The sequence below is a fragment of the Notolabrus celidotus genome, unplaced genomic scaffold (genome assembly GCF_009762535.1).
Source record: "Notolabrus celidotus isolate fNotCel1 unplaced genomic scaffold, fNotCel1.pri scaffold_212_arrow_ctg1, whole genome shotgun sequence".
NCBI classification, from domain to species: Eukaryota; Metazoa; Chordata; class Actinopteri; order Labriformes; family Labridae; genus Notolabrus; species Notolabrus celidotus.
Genome location: NW_023260065.1, coordinates 22501 through 49727, shown reverse-complemented (window position 1 = coordinate 49727; position 27227 = coordinate 22501). Strand labels below are relative to the sequence as shown.

At 44.9% G+C, this 27227-nt stretch overlaps 2 protein-coding genes across 5 annotated transcripts in view; one reads left to right on the top strand and one right to left on the bottom strand.

Moving 5' to 3' along the window:
- Window positions 1-43: 43 nt before the first annotated feature.
- wdr33 (WD repeat domain 33) lies at window positions 44-24526 on the bottom strand. Its single transcript, XM_034678716.1, has 21 exons — window positions 24338-24526; window positions 19866-20082; window positions 18761-18829; window positions 18493-18597; window positions 18245-18340; window positions 14531-14682; window positions 9515-9612; window positions 9129-9255; window positions 8755-8909; window positions 6736-6814; window positions 6523-6633; window positions 6292-6386; window positions 6122-6208; window positions 4737-4876; window positions 4485-4640; window positions 3538-4320; window positions 3339-3399; window positions 2790-3120; window positions 2542-2705; window positions 1758-1937; window positions 44-559 (listed from the first exon to the last, which is right to left on the bottom strand). Exons 2-21 carry the CDS (start codon window positions 20067-20069, stop codon window positions 405-407), a joined length of 3348 nt encoding a protein of 1115 aa, XP_034534607.1. The 5' UTR covers window positions 20070-20082; window positions 24338-24526; the 3' UTR covers window positions 44-404.
- Window positions 24527-25856: 1330 nt separating this feature from the next.
- LOC117809041 (transcriptional activator Myb-like) overlaps window positions 25857-27227 on the top strand; it is an 18503-nt gene continuing 17132 nt past the window's right edge. For 2 of the 4 annotated variants that reach the window (XM_034678719.1, XM_034678720.1), the window contains exons 1-3: window positions 25886-25993; window positions 26751-26822; window positions 26916-27009. In XM_034678719.1, the coding sequence (XP_034534610.1) occupies window positions 26797-26822; window positions 26916-27009 (120 nt within the window). In that variant the 5' untranslated portion in view covers window positions 25886-25993; window positions 26751-26796. Of the gene's footprint in view, window positions 25994-26750; window positions 26823-26915; window positions 27010-27227 lie in introns of all 4 variants that reach the window. The other 2 variants (XM_034678717.1, XM_034678718.1) reach the window with 2 other exon arrangements.

The window sequence follows — 27227 nt, the reverse complement described above, 5'->3', positions numbered from 1 at the left end:
CACACACACACACACACACACACCGAGCACACGCACACACAGGTAGCTGAAGTGTGAATCTTTATTGTCCACCTCGGTGAAAACACAAACATAGAAATCTTTACAAAAGGAACCAAAGCGACGACCTGAAGACGAAGTTCACGTGAAATCAAAGAGACTCGATACAAAGACAGATTCTCTACATATGATACATTAAAAGCCGTCTGAGCTCCTCAGACTGCACCGTCAGTGTGGACCAATCAGGAACCAGCGTCTTTCTCAGCAGCACAGGTCCAAGTGTGTCATGTGACCTCAAGTTCGTCTGAAGGATCAGGGTCTGGACTCAGTCTCAGGCTGTGGGAGTACCAGCAGAGATGAGACCACCAGAGAAGAAGGGGATCATTGTGGGTCAGTTTTCTCCAGGACTACCGACCCCGACCTCCCCCCCTTGGTGGTCCTCTGGGTGCTGGTCCTCCTCTCCGAATTGCCGGTCCTTGTCCAGGTCCAGGTCCTCCAGGACCCCAGCCGCCTCGTCCACCTCGACTAGGTGGACCATAACCTCCGTCCTGAGGGGGGCGACCTGCGGGAACAGAGTAAATAAACATAAACACAGTGATCCTCAGAGACAGGCGGTGCCCCCTGCTGGGCTCTGAGGGAGCTGCAGGTGGTGCCCCTTGCTGGGCTCTGAGGGAGCTGCAGGCGGTGCCCCGTTGCTGGGCTCTGAGGGAGCTGCAGGTGGTGCCCCCTGCTTGGCTCTGAGGGAGCTGCAGGTGGTGCCCCCTGCTGGGCTCTGAGGGAGCTGCAGGTGGTGCCCCCTGCTGGGCTCTGAGGGTATTGCTAAGGGCCGTGTGAGTGTCTGCTTGTTGCAGCAGCTCTCTCTTGGTTGTTCTTCTATCTGTTTAGTTCTCTTTGTATTTGGAGCCTGTCAGGACTTTTAAGGACTCATTTGTTGGCCATGGACACCAAACTGACTACGTCTGCAGGGGTGTTTTAACTGTTTTTGTTCCTGCGTGTATCCATGGTTACATTGTTAACATATGAGATCAGCTGTTAGCATCCTGTAGCATGTCGATGCTAAACGATACAGGGCTGATGTTCCCTGTGAGCTGAGGAGAAGGAGGCGAGGACGACGTGCTGGTACTGAGGTGCAAGCTAAGAAAAGACCACATGGACCCGTCCTTCCACCCACCGTTATGGGGACTGTAAGATCTATCTACGATAAGGTGGACCAGCTAACCCAGCACCAGAGTAGCATCATGCTAACAGAGCTAACACCGGACACCAACGCCACATTGGAAGGATTTCACCTGCTGTGGGAGGACAGGATACAGGAGAGTCAGACTGAACTAACTGAAGGCCAGCTCAGTCCTGGACCCTGTGGAGGTGGTGGCTGACAGGAGAATTATGGCCAAGCTGCCGTCTCTGATGGACATTTCTTTCCTTTATATATTCTTGTTAAATTCTTGTTCTGTACACCTTCTTGTTTGCTGCTGGAACTCCATGAATTTCCCTGTTGGGGGACGAATAAAGGAGGATCTGCCCTGCTCTGCTCTGCCCTGCTCTGCCCTGCCCTGCCCTGCTCTGCCCTGCCCTGCCCTGCCCTGCTCTGCTCTGCTCTCTTACTGCAGGTGTTGTGATGTGTGGTGGGACAGATGTGTTGGTTTGAAACTTGTTGACGTGTGCGGTTGAACACAGACAGAGACACTGAAACATGGCTGCTGACTCTTCAGACTGAAGGTCATGATGTCGTGTGTAATGATGCGTAAACGTGCTCAGACCTCCGTCAGCGCCCGGGGACTCGTGCTCACGGGGGTCTCCAGTTCCCGGGCCATCCTGCCATGGACGCTTTCGTGGGGGCAGAGACGCCATGTCCATTCCCTGTAGGGAGGAGGACCGCTCTCGACCAGCCGGAGAAGACCCATCATGCATCTGTTGACCATCCCGATAACCGTCATGACCTGCAGACAGGAAGAGAAGAAGAGAACCGCCACAATAAGAGCCTGCAGAGACGTGAGGCAGTCTCCTGGAGGAGCAGAAACCGATCATGAGATTCACTTTGAGAAAGGTAACGTCCTGAAAGGGGAGGAGGACACGAGGTGACGGGGATGATGGGAGTTGTAGTGTTCAAGGTTTCTTATTTCAGAGAGTCCGCCCCCTCAAACAACAACCACCAAACAGCAGAGGACACTACAGGGACAAAGAGCTCGGTGCTGAAAGGAACCCTCAATGAGAACCAGACAGAACTCAAGCCCTCCGTCAGAAAGACCGGGTCTGAGTGAGCCATCAGGAAGAACCAGGATCAAATCATAGTTTCTAGTGGAGAGCTTGTTTGTGCAGCATCATGCTGGATCACTGGGACCTGGTGATCCGGGATGAAGTCTACGTCTCTGGTTGAACAGGAAGGACTCCAACCCTGAATGACAGGCTCGTTATGTGGTGGGTGGGGGTCCTAAAGGGATTCTGGATGAGGCTGGACCCGACAGTTACAGAGGTGTGAAGGGAAACATGTTGTTTGTAAATCAGGGTGTGGACTCCCCAGGAACCAGATCTAGATCCTCTCACCTCCTCCTCTGGGTGGACCTCCTCCTCGAGGGGGGGGCCTCCCTCTCCCTCCGCTCTCCCAGCTGCGACCCATCTCCTCCGAGCCGTCGTAGCCCTCCTCCTGGCCCCCGTACTCCTCGGTGTAACCTCGGCCCCCGGGCCGGCTGGAGCCTCCCCCCCTGAATCTGAAAGAGCAAACGAGTCCGGATCAGATAAGATCAGACCTGCAGGGTCAGCAGGTTTCAGTTTTAGTTCCACCTGTCACTCACCTGTCGTCTCTCCGACCTCTGAAGTCTCCTCCGCTGAACCTCTCATCAGAACCCCAGTTCCCTCCATTCCCCCCCCCTCCTCTGTGTCCGCCCCCTCTGTGGCCTCCCCCCCCTGCTCCTCCTCCTCCCTGGTAGCCTGGTCCAGTTCTCCAGCCCTCCTCTCCTCTGCCATGGAAGTCCTGGCCTCCATCAAAGTCCTGGGGTCCACGTCGACCCTGCTGGTTGTCACCCCAGTAAGTACCTGAGCCTTGGTCGGGCCCCCCAGGACCTCCAGGACCCTGTCTCTCTGGAGGGCCCATGTGGTGGTTGGGTGGCGGCCCCCGAGGGTCTCCTGAGATGACAAATGTTATTTGTGATGTTAGAACAGTTAAGTCCTGACGGGTCTTTCAGAGACCTTCAGGTTAAAGGTCAGAGCGTGACGGACCCTGCAGGTCCACGTGTGAACCTGCAGGGCTCATCAGTCCACCCCACCAACATGAGACACGGAGTGCTGAGTGTTTTAAAGCAGCACAAACTGAAACATTAAGCCGGTCTACAACAGAGTCCTACCTTTGCTGTTGGGCCCCTGCTGGCCCATCCCGTGGCCCATCATGGGCCCCGAGTTCTGACCCTAAAAAAAGACCAGATCCCAGTTATTCAGGACTAAAACCAGTCCTGGTGACAGAGTAACAAACACTGGGCTGGACCTGGTCCTGGATCCCTCTGAAGACCAGAGCCCCCTCATGATATAACATGAAACTGAACTCACCTGGTGCTGCATGTATGGGGGCCCTTGCATGTTCCCTTGGGGCCCTTGCAAGTTCCCATGTGGTCCTTGCATGTTGCCTTGGGGCCCCTGCATGTTCCCATGGGGTCCTTGCATGTTACCTGGGGGCCCCTGCATGTTCCCATGGGGTCCTTGCATGTTGCCTGGGGGCCCCTGCATGTTTCCTGGAGGCCCATGCATCCCTCCTGGGGGCCCCTGCATGTTGCCCATGCCGTAATTGTTTCCATGAGTCCTGGGCGGGGGCCCCATCATCCCCCCCTGCATAGGACCCTGCGGGCCCATCATATTCCCCTGAGGTGGCATCATGCCCCCCTGAGGGGGAGGCCCCTGAGGATCTCTTGGACCCATTCCCCGAGGCGGTGGTCCCATCATCCCACCAGGAGGCCCCTGCATCCCTCTGGGTCCCATTCCATGTGGCCCTTGGGGACCCATGTTTCTGGGAGGCCCTGAATGTCTCTGCATACCTTGGGGTCCTTGCATGTCCGGTGGACCCATCATTCCCTGAGGGGGCCCTTGGTGAGTCTGGGGTCCAGAGGGAGGCCCCATCTGTCCAGGAGGCATGAAAGGAGGCTGCATGCCTCCTGGGCCCATGGGGGGCCCCATGTTGTTGGGCATCTGCTGAGGAGGCATGTTTGGGGGGAAGCCCTGCTGACCGGGAGGCATCGGGCCCCCGGGGCCTCCAGGGCCGGGGAAGGGTGGCATCGGGCCCTGCCCCTGCGGGGGGCCCATGTTCCCGTCTGTGCTCATCCGGTCCATCTTCATTTTCTGAGGAGGAAGCAGAGACGTTAGTTTCAGGTCTGGGATGTGGTCTGACAGGTGATACCTGCTCACAGATCCATCAGGATGTCCCGGGGTCCGGTCTGATAGTAGGGACCAGAATAAAGAAACCTGCCGGTCTGTCCTGATGGATCAGGTCCAGAGGGGCTCACCTCCAGCAGCATGGGGTTGGTGTACTGCAGAGCTGCCATCTCCTGCTCCATCTCCGCCTGAGTCTTCTTCTTGGAGTCCGCTTTCTGCTCCACCTTCCGCTCTTTGGACAGTTCTCCACCCGGGGGCATCATGGGGACTTTGTTCTCCGCCCAGGCCTGTGGAGAGGACCAGTTCCCACCATGAGTACTCTTTCACCAAACCGCATCAACGTACCCGAGTAAAGACCACATCCGGGGTCTTCATGTGTTTACCTGCTGGAACTGTGCTGGGATGGGTTTAGCGTACGGGACTTTCTTCTGAGGGACCTTCTTGGTGTCTTTCCCCATGACCTCATCCATGCCCCAGTCCAGACCCGGGATCGACATTTCCACCTCGGGGGCCGCCTCCTTATCTGGGGACAACAGTCAGACCTGAGTCAGACCTGAGTCAGACCTGATTCAGACCTGAGTCAGACCTGAGTCAGACCTGAGTCAGACCTGATTCAGACCTGAGTCAGACCTGAGTCAGACCTGAGTCAGACCTGAGTCAGACCTGAGTCAGACCTGAGTATGACCTGAGTCAGACCTGAGTCAGACCTGAGTCAGACCTGAGTCAGACCTGAGTATGACCTGAGTCAGACCTGAGTCAGACCTGATTCAGACCTGAGTCAGACCTGAGTCAGACCTGAGTATGACCTGATTCAGACCTGAGTCAGACCTGAGTCAGACCTGAGTCAGACCTGATTCAGACCGGAGTATGACCTGAGTCAGACCTGAGTCAGACCTGAGTATGACCTGATTCAGACCTGATTCAGACCTGAGTATGACCTGATTCAGACCTGAGTCAGACCTGAGTATGACCTGATTCAGACCTGAGTCAGACCTGATTCAGACCGGAGTATGACCTGAGTCAGACCTGAGTCAGACCTGAGTATGACCTGATTCAGACCTGATTCAGACCTGAGTCAGACCTGAGTCAGACCTGAGTCAGACCTGAGTATGACCTGATTCAGACCTGATTCAGACCTGAGTCAGACCTGAGTATGACCTGATTCAGACCTGATTCAGACCTGAGTATGACCTGAGTCAGACCTGAGTCAGACCTGAGTATGACCTGATTCAGACCTGATTCAGACCTGAGTCAGACCTGAGTCAGACCTGAGTCAGACCTGAGTCAGACCTGAGTATGACCTGATTCAGACCTGATTCAGACCTGAGTCAGACCTGAGTCAGACCTGAGTATGACCTGATTCAGACCTGATTCAGACCTGAGTATGACCTGAGTCAGACCTGATTCAGACCTGATTCAGACTTGATTCAGACCTGATTCAGACCTGAGTATGACCTGATTCAGACCTGATTCAGACCTGATTCAGACCTGAGTCAGACCTGATTCAGACCTGATTCAGACCTGATTCAGACCTGATTCAGACCTGAGTCAGACCTGATTCAGACCTGATTCAGACCTGAGTCAGACCTGATTCAGACCTGATTCAGACCTGATTCAGACCTGAGTCAGACCTGAGTCAGACCTGATTCAGACCTGATTCAGACCTGAGTCAGACCTGATTCAGACCTGAGTCAGACTTGCTGGTCTAGACGGATCATTAAAAGACCAGCTTGGTTCCTGCAGACTGGACCAGGACTCTGAGACTCACTGCTCTGCTCCAGCTCCATGGCGGCCTTCAGCTGCTCGGGGATCCCCATCCCGGGGATGGAGGCCACGCTGTTCAGGTCCAGATCATCTGAAACCCAAACACAGAGCGCCCGTCAGCAGCTGCTTCAGAAGCAAACACACGTGTCAGTCAGTTTGACCCCTGCGGCTCACCGTACTCCACGCCATCCTCTGACATCCCGGGCAGCAGGTTCAGGTTATAACGGTCTCTCATCTTATCGCCGGGCCGGTTCCTGGTCCAGAACTTACTGAAAAGAAGAGACGGAGAGACGTGAAGACAGACCAGGACCACGAGGACGCTGTGTGTGGTTAATAAACACGAGTCACGTGGACGCAGTTCAGAGATCACGCCGTTCATGCTGAGGGTGTGACTCATCTCTCTACCTGGTGTGGTCGTTGGAGCCCGAGCACAGGATGTGACCCAGCGGGTGCCAGGCCAGGCTCCAGATCATCCCCTCATGGGCCATCTCCATCCCTCCCACCTCCTTCTCCACCCTGCAAACAAACACCAGCAGCGTTAGCGCCTGAGGCAGTGGGCGTGGCGTTCATCATCACACTCTATCAGCTGACTCGGGGTCAGTCTCAGGTCAAAGTTACCCCGTGTGCCAGAAGAGCAGGGAGCCGTCAGAGCCGCCGCTCGCAAACAGACCCTCATGGACGGGATGCCACGCCACCGCTGCAGAGACAGAGACAGAGACAGAGACAACATCATCATCATCATCACATCATCATCATCATCGTCATCGTCGTCGTCGTCGTCGTCGTCGTCGTCGTCATCTTCATCATCATCATCATCATCATCATCATCATCATCATCGTCGTCGTCCTCATCATCATCATTATTTTATTTGAATCAAGAGAATCAAAATATCTTCATAGTGGTCACATCAAGAATGTTTTCTTTTTACTTTTCAGCAGGGAGAGGCTGAATCATTTAACCTAAAGGTGACATATTCTGCTCTTCTTCATCAACATATCTTGGTCTAAGATTCTGGTCTGCCTGTAAACCCCTCTTTTTCAGCCCTGCTCAGAACAGGCTGTTTTCTGTGTCTGTGCCTTTAAATGAGAATGAGCTCTCTGACCACGCCCCCTCAGGGAGTGGGCGTGGCCTCCGCCGTCCAGCACGTTGATCTAATGTTTCCATGTTGGCTGAATATACACGGCTGCTCACAGACCCGCGTTACTTCAACCCTCTGAATCTGATCCAGAATCTGATCCTGATGGAGAGGCGCCTGCAGCAGGACCTTTCTGAACCATTGGTCACAGATTTAGTGTTTCTTGTTGTTTTATTTGTCAGCATGTCGACGTGTGTCTTGGTACACGGCTACCAACATGTAGCTATGTGGCTATGCTAACTAGCGCTAGCACTTATCCATGAAAACTAAAAATCATCCACTAGATCTTCAAATCTGCAGACGTGGGGAGTCAAAGCGACCTTTGTGTTTATTAAGACAGCCTACAACTAGCATGCCTCCCTCCTAAGCTCCTTGTTAGCACACATGTGTGCAGGGAATGAAAAACGGAGGAGGGGTTGAGTTGTATTTTATACAGTCTATGGGCTGAACAAGCTCCGAGCTCTGACTTCCTGTTACAGACCGGATGGCGTTGTGACGTATGAAAAACACTGAAAACTGAAACGGCTGGTTTCAGCACACATTTACAGAAAGGTGGAGAAATCAGAACAGGGGCAGAATGGAGTCTTTGACTTTTCAGGGGGTTTGTAGACAGGGACACAGATTTCAGGGAGAGAACCATTAAAAAGAACATTCTGCAGGATATGTCACCTTTAAGATATTACACAAAGTGTTTTAGTGTTTGAGTAATATCACTGGATCAAGTCTTTTCTAACATCCAAAGCAGGTGACCAGCTTTAAAAGGAGCTGCAGGAGCCGCTCTCTCTGCACTGCTGTGTGACCTGAGGCCAGAAGAAGAGCCTTTGAACCTGATGTTAACTTTTCTCACCTTTCTTTTGTTATCACAGGGAACCCAGCAAACTGGGTGTTTTCCCTAAATAGAACTGGCTGAATAAAATATGAGCCTACACTTCAGGGAACACCTGCAGCTTCCCACAGTATAACACAGTAGACCAGACTGAAGGTCTAATGAGAACAGGAACCGAACCTAGTATCTGGTCTCTCATACCCCTTTTGGACTGAGGAAGTTTCAGGGCTCCCGGCCGGGAAAACCGGTTCCAGAGCGGCTCCAACTCTTTGCTGGTCTAGAACGGCGACCCGCTTACGTCAGGGGCGAGGGGCGGGGTTGTCGTGATCAAAACCCTAACCAAACGTGTTTCCTCCATCGTCCTGCAGCGATCAAATCCAAGAGACTAATGGATTCAAAGACAAAGCAGCGGTCGGCCGAGGAGACCAGCTGCCGTTGTCCTCCATCGTTGTTGTTGTGAGGGAAAGTTCACGCTAGCGCTGCTGGGAAAAGCGGTCATGTAAATCTGACGTCATGGCGTGCCTCTTCCACGAGGGAGAGCGGGCGGAGAAACTAACGGGCGCCGTGTTGGTTCACGAGTTCAACCAGCTCCGAACCAGCGCGAGGACCAGCCCGGAAATACAACCCGGGTCGCGCTGGTCCAGAAGAGGTCTCAGAGGGTCTGCTCAGACTCACCTGTGGCCTCCTTCTTGTGTCCTCTGAACACCTGGAGCTCCTCCTTCAGGTTCCTGATGTCGAACAGCTTACACAGGTGGTCACGTGACGCCGTCAGCAGCCAGTTACCGTTCAGGTTCCACTTCACCTCCATCACCGTGTTCTTGTGGGCGTGGCTGAGGAGAGAGAGGCTCTGTTAATGACCAACCACACAGGAAGTGAGGTAAGCACTGACCGCCACGTGGTCACTGGAGACGTCCTCTGATTGGTTCTTAATCACTGACGGGACTTAAAACAGTCAGGGTCTGAAACATCTTACAATACATGATAAACCCTGAGCTTGATGTGAGACCAGACCCTCTTTGATCTGGTCTGGGGTCAGTATGTGGACTCACAGTGTAGCCAGACTCTGCCCGGTCTTTGGGTCCCAGAACTTGATTGGCTGCTGGCTGTCTTTGCTGCCAGAGACCACCAGGCCTTTAGTGGGGTGCCAGTCCACACACTTCACATCTGCACCGTGACCTGAAAAACACACACACACACACACACACACACACACACACACACACACACACACACACACACACACACACACACACACACACACACACACACACACACACACACACACACACACACACACACACACACACACAGAGAGGGTTAGTCCAGCTGCAGACCTTGCCTCTGTGAGGAGTGGGCGTGTCTCTGTGAGGAGGAGTGGGCGTGTCTCTGCGTTGGCCTGACTCTGATTGGTGATGGGATCATGATCCGGTCTTACCTCGGAGGATCCTCTCCTCATGGCAGCGCAGGAAGTCCCAGATCCGGACGGTCCCGTCGTCTGAGCACGTGGCGAACTTATTATCTGTGGGAGAGAAACTAGAGAGGAGGAGAGGACGGGTCAGAACTGAACCTCTACAGGGACAGGACCACAGCTGAGAGAGGAGGCTCCACTGACCTGACAGTGTTCACTGTAACCTGGACATGCTTTATTTATTATCATCATAATAACATGACTCTGCAGTGGAAGTCACTGCATTATAAACAGACATGACTCTGTAGTGGAAGTCACTGCATTAAACACAGACATGACTCTGCAGTGGAAGTCACTGCATTAAACACAGACATGACTCTGCAGTGGAAGTCACTGCATTAAACACAGACATGACTGCAGTGGAAGTCACGGCATTATAAACAGACATGACTCTGTAGTGGAAGTCACTGCATTATAAACAGACATGACTGTAGTGGAAGTCACTGCATTAAACACAGACATGACTCTGTAGTGGAAGTCACTGCATTATAAACACAGACATGACTCTGCAGTGGAAGTCACTGCATTAAACACAGACATGACTCTGTAGTGGAAGTCACTGCATCAAACACAGACATGACTCTGTAGTGGAAGTCACTGCATTAAACACAGACATGACTCTGCAGTGGAAGTCACTGCATTAAACACAGACATGACTCTGTAGTGGAAGTCACTGCATTAAACACAGACATGACTCTGTAGTGGAAGTCACTGTATTAAACACAGACATGACTCTGCAGTGGAAGTCACTGCATTAAACACAGACATGACTGTAGTGGAAGTCACTGCATTAAACACAGACATGACTCTGTAGTGGAAGTCACTGCATTATAAACACAGACATGACTCTGCAGTGGAAGTCACTGCATCAAACACAGACATGACTCTGTAGTGGAAGTCACTGCATTAAACACAGACATGACTCTGCAGTGGAAGTCACTGCATTAAACACAGACATGACTCTGTAGTGGAAGTCACTGCATTAAACACAGACATGACTCTGTAGTGGAAGTCACTGCATTATAAACAGACATGACTCTGTAGTGGAAGTCACTGCATTAAACACAGACATGACTCTGTAGTGGAAGTCACTGCATTAAACACAGACATGACTCTGCAGCGGAAGTCACTGCATTAAACACAGACATGACTCTGTAGTGGAAGTCACTGCATTAAACACAGACATGTCTCTGCAGTGGAAGTCACTGCATTATAAACAGACATGACTCTGCAGTGGAAGTCACTGCATTAAAAACAGACATGACTCTGTAGTGGAAGTCACTGCATCCACAAATGCAGGTTCAAACTGAACCATGTAAAGAGGAAACCATATATAAACCTGATCCAGAACCACAGAGACTTCTTTGGACCTGAGCCAGTCTAAGATGGACTGAGGGGAAAACTGTCCTGTGGTCTGATGAAATCCTGGACGCTGTGTCCTCCGCTCTTAAGAGGAGAGGGACCACCCGGCTTGTTATCAGCTCACAGGTCAAAGCCAGCGTCCCTGATGGCATGTGGATCATCAGAGTCCATGGCATGGGTAGCTTCCACATCTGTGAAGGCTCCATTAATGCTGAACCATATCTACAGGTTTAGGAGGAACACATGCTGCCATCCAGACCAAGAGGTCTTCAGGAAGACCTTACAGATTTCAGCTAGACCACGCCAAACCACATTCTGCACGGACTACAACAGCATGGCTCTGTAGGAGAAGAGTCCAGGTGCTGAACCGGCCTGCCTGCAGTCCTGACTCGTCCCCCATTGAAAACTAAAAACACCACAAAGGAGACCCTGAACTGTGGAGCAGCTGAAATCCTCTATCAGGCAGGAACAGCTTTAAATTGACTTTACATTTTAAATATCTCATAAAAACAATAAATCTCTCAGTCGTCATCTGATATGATTTATTTACTCTACCTTAATTTAAAAATAGACTTTAAATGATTTACAAACCATCAGATCTGTTTTTATTTACAGAGTCTCAGTGAGCTGGGTCAGACAGACATGAGGAAAACAGTCTCAGATATTTACAGATACAGAACGTCCAAAACACCAACAGGAACAAACTGCAGACTGGACTCTGACATGAGATAACCATCACTATTCATGTGTGTGTGTGTGTGTGTGTGTGTGTGTGTGTGTGTGTGTGTGTGTGTGTGTGTGTGTGTGTGTGTGTGCGTGTGTGTGTGTGTGTGTGAGTGTGTGTGTGCGTGTGTGAGTAGCACAGAGGCAGGTGAATGATGAGTCTGCAGCTGTGTCAGCTCTCTGTGGGTTCTTCTGAATAACAGCATCCCGTCTGTTCTCCAGGGAAACACTTCACTGTGCGCTACAGACTGATAACTTACTTATATTTACATACTGCATAAATATATGTACTGTATAAATATATATACTGTATAAATATATGTACTGTATAAATATATATACTGCATAATATATATACTGTATAAATATATATACTGCATAAATATATATACTGCATAATATATATACTGTATAAATATATATACTGCATAATATATATACTGTATAAATATATATACTGCATAATATATGTACTGTATAAATATATATACTGTATAAATATATGTACTGTATAAATATATATACTGCATAATATATATACTGTATAAATATATATACTGTATAAATATATATACTGCATAATATATATACTGTATAAATATATATACTGCATAATATATGTACTGTATAAATATATATACTGTATAAATATATATACTGTATAAATATATATACTGCATAATATATATACTGTATAAATATATATACTGTATAAATATATATACTGTATAAATATATATACTGCATAAATATATGTACTGTATAAATATATATACTGCATAAATATAAGTACTGTATAAATATATATACTGCATAAATATAAGTACTGTATAAATATATATACTGCATAAATATAAGTACTGTATAAATATATATACTGTATAAATATATATACTGCATAAATATAAGTACTGTATAAATATATATACTGCATAAATATATGTACTGTATAAATATATATACTGCATAAATATATGTACTGTATAAATATATATACTGCATAAATATATGTACTGTATAAATATATATACTGTATAAATATATATACTGCATAAATATATGTACTGTATAAATATATATACTGCATAAATATAAGTACTGTATAAATATATATACTGTATAAATATTCATACAGTATAAATATACTATATAAATAGAAATACTGTATGAATATACTGTATGAATATACTGTATAAATATAAATATCATATAAATATACTGTATGAATATAAATACTGTATAAATATAAATATCATATAAATATACTGTATGAATATAAATACTGTGTAAATATAAGTTCTGAATAAATATAAACACAGTATAAATATAAATACTGTATAAATATAAATATAAGTTCTGAATAAATACAGTATAAATATAAGTACTGTATAAATATAAATATAAGTTCTGAATAAATATAAATACAGTATAAATATAAATACAGTATAAATATAAATACAGTATAAATATAAGTTCTGAATAAATATAAACACAGTATAAATAAAGTACTGTATAAATATAAATATAAGTACTGTATAAATATAAAAACTGTATAAATATAATTACAGTATAAATATAAATACTGTATAAATATAAATACTGTATAAATATAAATACTGTATAAATATAAATACTGTATAAATATAAATATAGTATAAATATAAATACTGTATAAATATAAATACTGTATAAATATAAATATAGTATAAATATAATTACAGTATAAATATAAATACTGTATAAATATAAATACTGTATAAATATAAATACAGTATAAATATAAGTTCTGAATAAATATAAACACAGTATAAATAAAGTACTGTATAAATATAAATATAAGTACTGTATAAATATAAAAACTGTATAAATATAAATACTGTATAAATATAAATATAGTATAAATATAAATACTGTATAAATATATATACTGTATAAATATAAATACTGTATAAATATAAATACTGTATAAATATAAATACTGTATAAATATAAATACTGTATAAATATAAATATAGTAAAAATATAAATACTGTAAATATGCATCTTTTTAATGTAATGGTTATATTTTATATATATATATTTAAATCATTCTAATCATGGTTACATGATGTCACATGACTCCTGGGTTAAACCACGACAGTCTCACTGTGATCAATAATCCATGTCTGCAGAGACCTCGCTGAGGATCATGGGTAATGTAGTGCACACCTGTACAGTGTGACACAGAACATCATCACGGACTGAGGGCTACCTCTGCGTGTCACTGTACAGGTGCTTCAGTCAAAGGGCCGTATGATGTCACCTTGTGTCTGATGATGTCACTGTGATGTCACCGCGATGTCTAACATACAGTCTGCGTCACGTGAAGCTGAAGGTGCGTTTACCGGGCTGCCAGGCTTCAAAGACATGGTCCAGGTGCATTCTGGGACGTGTAGGCTCCAGGGTGTTAAAGTCAAAGTCAGGGTGTGTTTCTCTGCCTGTGATTGGTCCTCTGACAGGTGTAAACTTTATTTAAACATCTACAGCTGCCTGTGATGAGGGTCAGACGGGCAGCGTGACTGTGTGCAGCAGCAGCGTCTCTTTATTTTAACCTTTATTGATCCCTGCGGAGCTTTATTTAACCTTTATTGATTTCATCCTCCCGTCTGTCCTCGTCTCCACCAAACCAGCGAGAGATAACGCTCCATAACTTTATTTACACACAGAGATAAACAGCTCATCAGCCACAGGAGGAGGAAGAACATCAACAACAGATCACTGCAGTGTTGCAACAGCACACACTTACATCTGTCATGAATCAACCACAACGACAGCGTGAACACATGGCGCCCCCGCCTGGCTGTCAGAGAGCAGCACAGGCTGGGCTTTACTACAGAAAATGGTAGATTGGGTATAAACCTGGCTTCTCTAATGGCCTCCTTGTGAGCCTGGAACATCTTCACGTTGTTCATGTTGGACTGCCAGTACTTCACGTAGCCGCCGTGGTCCGCCGTCAGCATCCACATGTCGTTGTGAGACCAGGTCATGGCTCGAACCGGGCTATCATGAGCCTGCAGGGGGCAGAGGAGAGCAAGGGGGGGGAGGGGTCAGTATGACAGGTGGAGACGTACAGCAAATACAGGAGGAACGAGCGCTCGCCGTCTGCTTCACACATCTGTGTTTGTATTAGAGACGAGTGTTTCAGGCAGACATACGGGGTCCCTGCTAACTATAAGCACATTGTTAGAATAGTCCCCCTCCTGCAGACGTGAAAGAGAGAGAGACCTGTGTAATGCTCAGGTGTGAAGATGTGTATGATCTCCCTCTAGTTTAAAGTTGAAGTTCCTCCAGAGCTCTGTGTTTCTGCAGACGTCTCTGTGTTTCTCTCAAGTTCTGAATCTCACGCCGCCAGCTGGCCCTCATGCTCTGAAGATATCCGGATGTTAACATGTTATTTTAGAAGTGTTAGAAAACAGCTTTCAGAAACCTTCAACCCCCATCAGACGGCCGTGCTGCTTTACAACCAGAGGTCAGAACTAAGGAGTGTTCCTGTCTCACCCTGGGGTCACCTCAGAGGACTCTGTGTCTTCACTGTCATCAGAGACTGTCAGTAGTCTTACAACACTTCACTGTAAACATGCTAGGCTAATGTTAGCAGCAGCTCTCAGCCCCTCCCGTACGCTGCGTTCACTGACCCCTCAGAGGAACAGATTTCTGATATGTAGCTGATTCATGCTGTTTGGTTCTTCCTGAAGTAACCTGTTACAGCTGCTGTCTCTTTAAGAGCTCCACAGCACTCCTCCACTGTTTGATCAAACTCGTCCACCTCACAACCTCCCAAACTACCGCCTCTCTAAACCACATGAAGCTATGAACACATCAGCATCATGTTAGAGGTGTCACAGGTCTGCTTAGCTCCGCCTCTCGAAATCAAAAGGTGTTTATCGACCGCAGGAACTTTACCCCTGAACTACGTGTGTTTGGACCGGTGGACCCAGGGTCTAAATTTAGTTCAGGGGTAGATAATCTCCCCCCTAAAAAGCCCCTGCTAGGGGGGTAGTACTTTCAAAGGTCCAGGGACTTTCCGGGGGCGGGGCCTGCAATGCTGAATGTGTCTGATTGGTAGATTAACCTCAGTGTTTTTATTCCTCCCTCCGTCCACAATAACATCACACACATCTGTGATTCTCTTGATTTCTCTTTCTTTCATTAGTTTTGATTTGTTCTATCTTTTTTGTATGTGTGTGTACTTTTCAAAAGAAGAAGCTGTGATTCTCTTGATTTAGCAGCTTGTAACAGTAGTCTTCTCTCAGCCCACCGTGAATGCGTCTCTCCTCCCGGTGTTCCGCTTTTAAAAGTGACCCTGTAAACTGGAGACCTTCAGCTGAACGTGTCAGTGTTTGTGGAGTTTACACAGCTGTTGAAACACAGAGGGAGTTCCTGGGAATGCAAACTAGTTTAGTTTTTATTAAGATTTCAAAATATCCTCATCAGATATTTAATGATGGTCTAAAGACGTTTATGAGGGATGCATCCGGCTGAGAGTCTCCAGTTAACAGGGTCGCCGTTTAAACCAAAACACCGGCCGATCTCTGCGATCACGGCTTTTTGAGTTCAAAAGGATTTTAAAGGCGTGTTGAAACGTCTTTGCTACTCGCGCTTATCTCCTCTCACGTGTTGATTCAGTGAATCCATCTGTGATGAAATATAGCACCATCTAAAACAGACCAGCTGAGTCTCTTCATGCTAACAGGCTAACTGTTGTGTTGATTCATTCTTTGCTTTTTACATGTTTATAACCGCAGGCGCAGGTTTTTCTGCTTTTGGAGCAAAATTTCAAATTTGAAGAAAATAAATTTTTTCGACAGGCTCTAGATCAACTTTTTAGTAAAAAAAATGTCAAAAAAAATTTTGTCAAATTTTTTTTTGTCAAAATTTTTTTTTTTCAAAACTTTTTTTTTTTCAAAATTATTTGTCAAATCTTTTTTTTTTTTCAAAACTTTTTTTCTTCCAAAATTTTTTTTTCATAATTTTTCTTTGTAAAATTTTTCTTTGTAAAAATGTTTTTAGTAAAAAATTTTTTTGTCAATTTTCCTTTTGTCTTTTTTTTTCCAATTTTTTGTTGTCTATTTTTTTTGTCAATTTTTTGTCAACGTTTATGAGGGATGCATCCGGCTGAGTGTCTCCAGTTATCAGGGTCACTGTTTAAACCAAAACACCGGCCGATCTCTGCGATCACGGCTTTTTGAGTTCCAAAGGATTTTAAAGCCGTGTTGAAACGTCTTTGCTACTCGCGCTTATCTCCTCTCACGTGTTGATTCAGTGAATCCATCTGTGATGAAATATAGCACCATCTAAAACAGACCAGCTGAGTCTCTTCATGCTAACAGGCTAACTGTTGTGTTGATTCATTCTTTGCTTTTTACATGTTTTTAACCGCAGGCGCAGGTTTTTCTGCTTTTGGAGCAAAATTTCAAATTTGAAGAAAATAAATTTTTTCGACAGGCTCTAGATCAACTTTTAAGTAAAAAAAATTTTGTCAAAATTTTTTTTTGTCAAAATTTTTTTTTTCAAAAATTTTTTTTTTTCAAAAATTTTTTTCTTCCAAAATTTTTTTTTTCATAATTTTTCTTTGTAAAATTTTTCTTTGTAAAAATTTTTTTAGTAAAATTTTTTTTTGTCAATTTTCCTTTTGTCTTTTTTTTTCCAATTTTTTTTTTGTCAATTTTTTGTCAACGTTTATGAGGGATGCATCCGGCTGAGAGTCTCCAGTTAACAGGGTCGCTGTTTAAATGAAAACACCGGCCGATCTCTGCGATCACGGCTTTTTGAGTTCCAAAGGATTTTAAAGCCGTGTTGAAACGTCTTTGCTACTCGCGCTTATCTCCTCTCACGTGTTGATTCAGTGAATCCATCTGTGATGAAATATAGCACCATCTAAAACAGACCAGCTGAGTCTCTTCATGCTAACAGGCTAACTGTTGTGTTGCTCAGAATGATACCTGCCTGTCCGTCTGCTTCTATGGTGTCATCTGTGATGAATGGCATTCCTCTTTGTGTTACTGCCCTCTACTGGTCTGGTGGTGTAGTGCATTTACTTTTTTTTCTCCATACGTCACTGACCTGATTTACACAATCTACCCGGGACTTCAACCCACGGTCCAAACGCAGACAACAATGGGGGACCAGGAACCTTTTAGTTCAGGGGGAAGTAGTTCTGGGGGCTAAAAGACCCCAGGGCTCTTGGTCCAAATGCACCTATATTAAGTTATGAAAACATTAGCATCATGTTGTAGCTGTCACTGGTCTGCTTAGCTCCGCCTCTCTTAGTTTTAGGACTCCCTCAGACCTGGACTTAATGGTATTTTATTGGATCTATGTGATCCGAGTGTCGGCTCGGGGTCACTGTGATAACTGAACAGTGATATATAAGTAGCGTTAGCAGCTTGTCACCCGGGTGAGAGGGGTTCAGATCAGACACACACAGAGCTCAGCCTGCACTGAAACCACAGAGAGCACCGGAGGAGCTGCTGCTGCTTTATCATCATTATCCTCTGCCCAGAACTAAAGACGCTCCACACGTTCCTGCAGCCTACACATGTGAGGGGGGCGTGGAGTAGAAAGAGTGTTTACCTGTAGGATGGTCTCAAAGTTGAAGGTGAGGCCGTTCCACAGAGTGAACTCTCCACTCGACGCTCCGGTGACCAGGCGGCGGCCTTCAGGAGTCCACTGGAGACAGGAAACACACAAGAACCTGTTCACACCTGAGATCTGCGTTCAATGTGTGTGAGTGTGAGTGTGAGTGTGTGTGTGTGTGTGTGTTTGCGTGTGTCTCAGAGACATGTGCGTGTGCAGCAGCAGCAGCAGCAGCAACAGCTTACCCTGATCACGAACACCGGACACTTGACTTTGTTGGTGGAGGTTCGGACGAACTTTGTGGTGACGGCGTTCATCGGGTTGTTCACCATGCCCAAGGGAGGAACCAGCTGAGAGACAGACACACACACACACACACACACACACACACACACACACACACACACACACACACACACACACACACACACACACACACACACAGGTTTCATTATTCACAACTGAAGAAGGAACACACACACCATAAACACTTTTGGATCCTCTCAGACTCACGTCGTTGTAACATCCTGCGTCCGGCTGGATGGCTCTCAGGTCTCGGTGGTCTCTCTGCCACAGACGGTTCTGAAAACACAAGAGCAGAATCATCAGAGGGAGGACTCTTAAAATCTGGACTGAACAACGTGTGGGGTCAAAACGTCTGGTGTGCGTCTCTTCAGTCTCAGCAGATGTGTGTCTAACATGAGTCTAAAGTAGTATGGGAGGTAGAGCCTTCAGCTATCAGGCCCCTCTCCTTTGGAATCATCTACCAGTCAGGGTCCAGGAGGCAGACACCCTCTCTACTTTTAAGAGTAGGCTTCAAACTTTCCTTTTTGATAAAGCTTATAGTTAGAGCTGGATCAGGCTTGGACCAGGTCTTAGTTATGCTGCTATAGGCTTAGACTGACACACTGGGATCCTGTCTTTCCCTCTCTCTCCTCTCTCTGCCTGTCTCTCACTTTAACTCTTCCTGTCCCATTAAAGTTACTAACCATAGACCTTTCTGGAGTCCCTGAGCTCCCTTGTCTCGTAGGTTCCTCTGGATCTCTGCTGCTGTGGACGTGGTCCAGACTCCAGCTGCTACAACTACTACTATCCGTCTCCCCACTATCATCTCTCTCTCTCTTCATCTCCCTCTATCCCTCTCTCCAACACGGTCTCAGCAGATGTGTGTCTAACATGAGTCTGGTCCTGCTGGAGGTTTCTGCCTGTTAAAGGAAGTTTGTCCTTGCCACTGTAACTTGCTAAATGCTGCAAAGTGCTCTGCTCATGGTGGATTAAGATGAGATCAGACTGAGTCCTGTCTGGAAGATGGGACTGGATCTGATCCAGTCTTGATGTTGGGTCTTTGTTAATAATAAAACATAGAGTACGGTCTAGACCGGCTCTGTTTGGAAAGAGTCTGAGGAGAACGTTTGTTGTGATTTATAAATAAAGATTGATTGATTTATAAACGTCTTGTGTTGAGTTATAAAACAAACGTAGCTGAGAACTCATGAAGAGTGTGTGTGGTATCTTTAATGGAGGAGTTCAGTCCAGCAGTGTGTAGAGGTGTGTAGAGGTGTGTAGAGGTGTGTACAGGTGTGTAGAGGTGTGTAGAGGTGTGTACAGGTGTGTTTACCTCCAGGTATCTGATGACTGTGGGGTTGTAGTCGATGGTTTTGCGGTTCACAGCCTTCCTCATGCGTTTCCCGTCGAAGGTGAGCTGCTGCATGGCCTGCTGCTGGGCGAAGTCCGGGCGCTTGTAGAACACCTGCCGTGGCGCCTGGTGCTGGAACCGCGGCATGTGGAAGAAGCGCTGCGGAGAGCCGATGTCCGTCGCCATGGTGACTTGCTACCTGCAGAAAGAGACAGCGGGTGGTTCAGACAAACAGGTATGAGATGATGGACACACGAGGGTGAAGAAGGGAGCGAGATCGAGTACTTCATGATCAGGCGTCCCATTAAGAGACATCATGTGACATCTCCATCCATTACAGCAAGTCCCATACCGCCCCCCCTCACACATGGTGTCCCCCAAGGCTAGGTCCCCTCCTCTTCATCTTTTATATGCTCCCCCGAGGTCACATCACACGCCGCCATGGACTTCAATTTCTCTGCTACGCTGATGATACCCAGCTCTACATCTCCACTCCAAAAACAATCCCTCCTGCCGTCCTCTCCGTCCTCAGAGACTGGATGAGCAACAACTTCCTTTAAACTTAACATCAATAAATCTGAACTCATTCTCATCGGCCCCAAATCCCTCCTCCCCTCCACCCAGAACTTCTCACTGAGCATCGACGAGCACACGGTTCACACCCTCCCCAGGAGTCCATAACCTCAGCATCATCCTCGACCTCCATCCTTCAAACCACACATCAGAAACGTCACCAACACATCCTTCCTCCACCTCAGATCCTCTCTCTCTCTCTTCCTCTGCTCCACAAACTCTCAGCCACACTTTGTCATCGCTGCCCCGACTCTCTGAACTCTCTCCAGTGTTTCCCCTGCCATTATACTGGCACACCGAGGTACATCGTGCCGTTGATTAAGGATGCATAATAATGTCAATAATTTCACTTCATTCAAAAAAACAACAGGACTTGTGGTGAGTGTCTAACGTTAAAACTCTCTGATAGAGACCTGCATCCTAATCAGTTAGTAAATATCAAGCAAACATGGACCTGGTGGGTTTCAGGAGTCCCAAATCAGAGAGGCTCAGAAACTGTCTCACACCATCAAAACCTTGAAGTGAGTTCAGTGTTCTTCATCATTTCACAGTCATATAAAGAAGGTGTTGAGCTAACAGAGGACTGCAGCTGGTTCAGGTATAACAGAACTCAGGGTCTCTGCATGTTGGGGTTCTAGACAGGGGTCCAAATCAGTAACTGATTCAACCATTGGAGCGCAGCGGGCTGTGGATCAGTACAAACTCACAACGAGTCGGTTCCTGGCCCAGTTTTGAAGTTCTGAAGTAGTTCTCAGAGTCCTCCTCATCAGACTGAATCTGAGACCTTTCCCAAACACCAACCTCTGCCCTCAAAACATGAGGCCCATGAGGAAGTGTTAAAAACTGGAGTTCACTGAGCGTCCACTCGAGGCTGGCTGCAGAAACACAGGAAACCACATACACACCCATTCAAAGAGACTTTAAATAAACATGTTTACAGCCTGGTTCAAAAAACACTTCAGTCTGGAGAGCTCATCTCTCTCTCTCTCTCTCTCTCTCTCTCTCACTGTACGAGGAATCAAGGAATTTATTATAACGAGACAGCTCAGAAGATATTTAACTTAAGAGTTTTGCCCAAATAAGGGCGTGCCTGACTTGATTGACAGGCGGGAACACTGTAGCTGTTAGCGAGGAGGCTAAAGGCCCGCCTCTTTACCTCACACTAAGTTAGGTTGAGTTCAGCATTTCCAATATGGCACCCGCCAACGACCGGCTTCAGAACAGGGCTTCAGGAACAGACACTACGTCCATGTTTATTCGGGACAAGCCTTGTACCCTTCACTAGGTGTTAGCATAGGTGGCTAGCATGTTAGCATTAGTTGGTTTGAAAGGAGGAACATCATCATCTTTTAAACTTAACAAGTCTGAAAGAAAGACACGTGACCTGGTGACCACCCACACGGAGAAACCTTTACCAGGACACGAGCCTCAGCCAGCAAGAAGAGAGCCGAACTCCAAACACTTCAATAACGACCTGCCTCAGAGAGGGCACCAGGGACCAGCCTGCTCCTGAGGGTCAAAGCAGAGCTGGGTAAAGGGGTTACCTAATCTAATCCGAGGGACGCCACATCAAACACCACAGTTCACCAGCCCAGAACAAAGTGAACAACAACAACGACTCCTGACAACATGTGGGGTTCATATGATACAACTTCAGAGTCACAGTATTCATCTTCACTTCAGGATGCTCTCTGCTCAGCTCGGATCCGTCTCTCTGAGAGTCTGACGTGTTCTTTCAAGAGTTTAAAGACTGAGGACACAACGTGAGACAGAAGAACTCGCGTCTCTGTCATCACCCATTCATTCTTCTCCAAACTAACCGTCAGAGCAAGACTCCTGAGTAAGGATGAGTTAAGATTTCACTTCATACTGAACATCTACATATCTGTTTGTGTTTGGCCTGTCTCTCCATCCCTCTGTTTACTCACATCTCTGTGTTTACATCTCTGTTTACTCACATCTCTGTGTTTACATGTTACATCTCTGTGTTTACATGTTACCTCTCTGTGTTTACATGTTACATCTCTGTGTTTACATGTTACCTCTCTGTGTTTACATGTTACCTCTCTGTGTTTACATGTTACATCTCTGTGTTTACATGTTACCTCTCTGTGTTTACATGTTACCTCTCTGTGTTTACATGTTACATCTCTGTGTTTACATGTTACCTCTCTGTGTTTACATGTTACATCTCTGTGTTTACATGTCACATCTCTCAGTGTTTACATGTTACCTCTCTGTGTTTACATGTTACCTCTCTGTGTTTACATGTTACCTCTCTGTGTTTACATGTTACATCTCTGTGTTTACATGTTACCTCTCTGTGTTTACATGTTACCTCTCTGTGTTTACATGTAACATCTGTGTTTACATGTTACCTCTCTGTGTTTACATGTTACATCTCTGTGTTTACATGTTACCTCTCTGTGTTTACATGTAACATATGTGTTTACATGTTACCTCTCTGTGTTTACATGTTACCTCTCTGTGTTTACATGTTACCTCTCTGTGTTTACATGTTACATCTCTGTGTTTACATGTAACATCTGTGTTTACATGTTACCTCTCTGTGTTTACATGTTACATCTCTGTGTTTACATGTTACATCTCTGTGTTTACATGTTACCTCTCTGTGTTTACATGTTACCTCTCTGTGTTTACATGTTACATCTCTGTGTTTACATGTTACCTCTCTGTGTTTACATGTTACCTCTCTGTGTTTACATGTTACATCTCTGTGTTTACATGTTACCTCTCGGTGTTTACATGTTACATCTCTGTGTTTACATGTTACATCTCTGTTAACTCACATCTCTGTGTTTACATCTCTGTTTACTCACATCTCTGTTTACTCACATTTCTGTGTTTACATATTACATCTCTGTGTTTACATGTTACATCTCTGTGTTTACATGTTACCTCTCTGTGTTTACATGTTACATATCTGTGTTTACATGCAACATCTGTGTTTACATGTTACATCTCTGTGTTTACATGTTACATCTGTGTTTACAAGTTACATCTCTGTGTTTACATGTTACATCTCTGTGTTTACATGTTACATCTCTGTGTTTACATGTTACATCTCTGTGTTTACATGTTACATCTCTGTGTTTACATGTTACATCTCTGTGTTTGCATGTTACATCTGTTTTTACATATTACATCTCTGTGTTTACATGTTGTATATCTGTGTTTACATGTTGTATCTCTGTGTTTACATGTTGTATATCTGTGTTTACATGTTGTATCTCTGTGTTTACATGTTGTATATCTGTGTTTACATGTTGTATCTCTGTGTTTTGGGCCCTCAGAGCTCTCTGTAAATCATAAGGACTCACGTTGACCCTGACTGTATTGAGGATCCTCACAGACACAGTGATAGTCCTCAGTTCTTCAATGGTTTTGTCATAAGAAACTTAAAGCTGTCTGCTACACGAGGGCTCGCTGCTGCTGCAGAGGTTAGCATCCAGGCGGCTAATAGGGAGCTAATGCTAATGCAGTGAGCTGTAATCGTTTACGTTTAAAGAGATAGTTAGAGGTCTTAAGTTTAAGGGTGTTATCTTGTTTTATAAAGTGTGTGTAGTGTCCAAAGTCGTCTCTGTGTTGAAATGTTGCTGCTAGCTGCGTTAGCTTGTGCTCTCCCTTTGCTAACAGGCTAACTGTTAGCACTCACAGGAGCTTGTAAACAGGCTGTTGTTCCTCTCTGACCCCTTCTGGCTGAGTCTGGAGTTAATGAAGTGTTTTAATCACAGGAGAGCACCGGGGCTCGTTCTGTACGTGTTGTTTTTCAGGTGTTCCGTCGTGTTCGGTACACGGAGGTAATGGCGGCCCGGTGCTGAAGTCGTTGCTACAACAACGCGCTGAAGCTAAACACTCACCTAAAGCTCCGCTGCAGAGTTAGCTAGTTAGCTAGTTAGCTATCTAGCTGTCATTAACGGGCCTGAATCTTCCGACAAGCTCTCCCCTGAAGAATCATGAGCGGATCAAACTTTATTCAGCTGATAGCAAGGTCTGTCAGGTTAGCCACCAGCGGACTCCATCGTGACGCCTCTTCTTCTCAGCCAGGCAGCAAAGGATGCTGGGACATTTCACAATGGGCGGGAGATCGAGACGTCACATCACGCAAAGGATCATGGGAAATGAGTTCCAAAACAAAAAGAGCTTTTTAGTTACCTTTTCATACAGATATTTTAGTATCTATTGCAATTATTAGATATCTTATTAATATCATTGCACTTTAAATTTATATCTTAATGTAATTTTCTACTCTGAAATTAAGTCCACCACATTATCAAAGACTGTCATCCAGTTCAATTCAATTCAATTCAATTCATTTCAATTCAATTCAATTCAATTCAATTCAATTCAATTCAATTCAATTCATTTCATTTCAATTCAATTCAATTCAATTCAATTCAAAATACTTTATTTTTCCCCGAGGGAGCATTTAAAAGGCCAGAGAGCAGTGGTTTAAGAACAAGGTTAGGTCAATAACTGCACAGCAGCAATATATACATAATCCTGTTCACACACACATACATACATTTATCCCGAATATATTCATTCAAATTAAAATGTAAAATAATAATAATAAAGAAGTAGTGTGGGGAATGTTCCATGGTTGTGGTTGCATAGAGAATAAATTAACTGAGGTAAACATATTTGTCAACAGAAATAATAGGGAGTACTGTGTGTGTAAAGAGGTCAAATGAACACAGTGCATAACGAAATCAAGCATACAGGAACAGTGTGTTAAAAAGAAAATAAACTGATACTGAATAAACAAAGTGGTCACAGAACAGAAACACACAATAAATAATGTGTCACAGCTGTATGAGGTAACTTATATTGGGTGAATAAAGTGGTTGTAGTGCAGATTGTAAAATCATCTATGAGTGTAGGCTGGTTCACATTGTTCCTCACAGTTAGAGGATTTTCAGTTTGGTTTCCATGTAAGTATAATTTACGTGATTGTTTAGTTATTATTATTATTATTATTATTATTATTATTATTATTGTTATTATTATTATTATTATTATTATTATTGTTATTATTGTTATTATTATTATTATTATTGTTATTATTATTATTATTATTATTATTATTATTATTATTGTTATTATTATTATTATTGTTATTATTATTATTATTATTATTATTATTATTATTATTGTTATTATTATTATTATTGTTATTATTATTATTGTTATTATTATTATTATTGTTATTATTATTATTATTGTTGTTGTTGTTGTTATTATAATTTCGTTAAATTATTAAATATTCATCATTAAAAAAATTAACCGAATTTGATCCGCTTGTTGACGTCATCGCTCGGTGTGTCCAATCAGCTCGCTGCTGTGTTAGCTGCCCTTTGACCTCTGACCGACTGTCTCGAGCCGTTCCTCCTCCTTCCCTCCAACGGCCGGCGGTTAGTCCTCCGGTTAGTCCTCCTCTCTCCTCCGGTTAGTCCTCCGGTTAGTCCTCCTCTCTCCTCCGGTTAGTCCGCCGGTTAGTCCTCCTCTCTCCTCCGGTAAGTCTAACAGATAACGTGTAACAGCCGTTAACGGTGTAAAGTCCCGGTTTGAACGCCGTTATTTATTTCTCGGCTGTTATAATGGTTTCTTTCTCCCTTTATAACGGTTAGCTCATGCTATAGCTAGCTAGCCCAACGGTTGCTCTGAGATACAGAGGACATTTAACATTAATGTTAATGTTAACTTTAGCATTAACATTAACATTAATGTTAATGTTAATGCTAAAGTTAACATTAACATTAATATTAATATTACTATTAACATTAATATTAACTTTACAATTACTTTAACATTAACTCTAACTTTAACATGGTAATATTAATAATAGTGATGTAATAATCATTCTTATAATATTATTATTATTACAATAATGATTATGATGATGATGTTGGAAGTGTTTCACTCTCTGTCCTTAAAGGAGTGTGTGTGTGTTCTCTGTGTGTGTTCTCTGTGTGTGTTCTCTGTGTGTGTTCTCTGTGTGTGTTCTGTGTGTGTGTTCTTTTTGTGTGTTCTGTGTGTTTGTTCTGTGTGTGTGTTCTGTGTCTGTGTGTGTGTTCTTTTTGTGTGTTCTGTGTGTGTTCTGTGTGTGTTCTGTGTGTTCTGTGTCTGTGTTCTATGTGTGTGTGCTGTGTGTGTATGCTGTGTGTGTTTTGTGTGTGTGTTTGCAGTGAGCCTGTCAGCAGCAGTGTGTCTGTGTTCTATGTGTGTGTGCTGTGTGTGTATGCTGTGTGTGTTCTGTGTGTGTGTTTGCAGTGAGCCTGTCAGCAGCAGTGTGTCTGTGTTCGTACCAGCAGCAGTGATGAGCAGCAGAAGCCGCAGGTCCTGGTGAGATGATGTCCATGCTCAGTTAATCTGATGTTCCTCAGGTGTGTCTCATGACCTGTGTTTGAGCTCTGATGCGTTCCCTTGTTTCTGCAGCACAATGACCCGCTACAGCTTCCTGAGGAGAAGAGAGCTGGACGAACGACCGGACAGAGAGACTCTACAGAGGCCTGGATGGACCAAAGACGAGGTAACGGTCATCATCTCTGCAGTCACAGCAGGAAGAAGGATTGTGCCTCAATAACTCACAACACTGAGGTTTCTGTGCTGTCCCCCGTCCCCCACCTGCTCGGATTCAGCAGGCGGACAATGCTCCACATTATCAGCTCCAACATGATACACAGGATTCAGTCTCTCCTTTGTAAAAATGGAAGAGTTACTTGAATATTTCTCATTTTAAAAGTACAT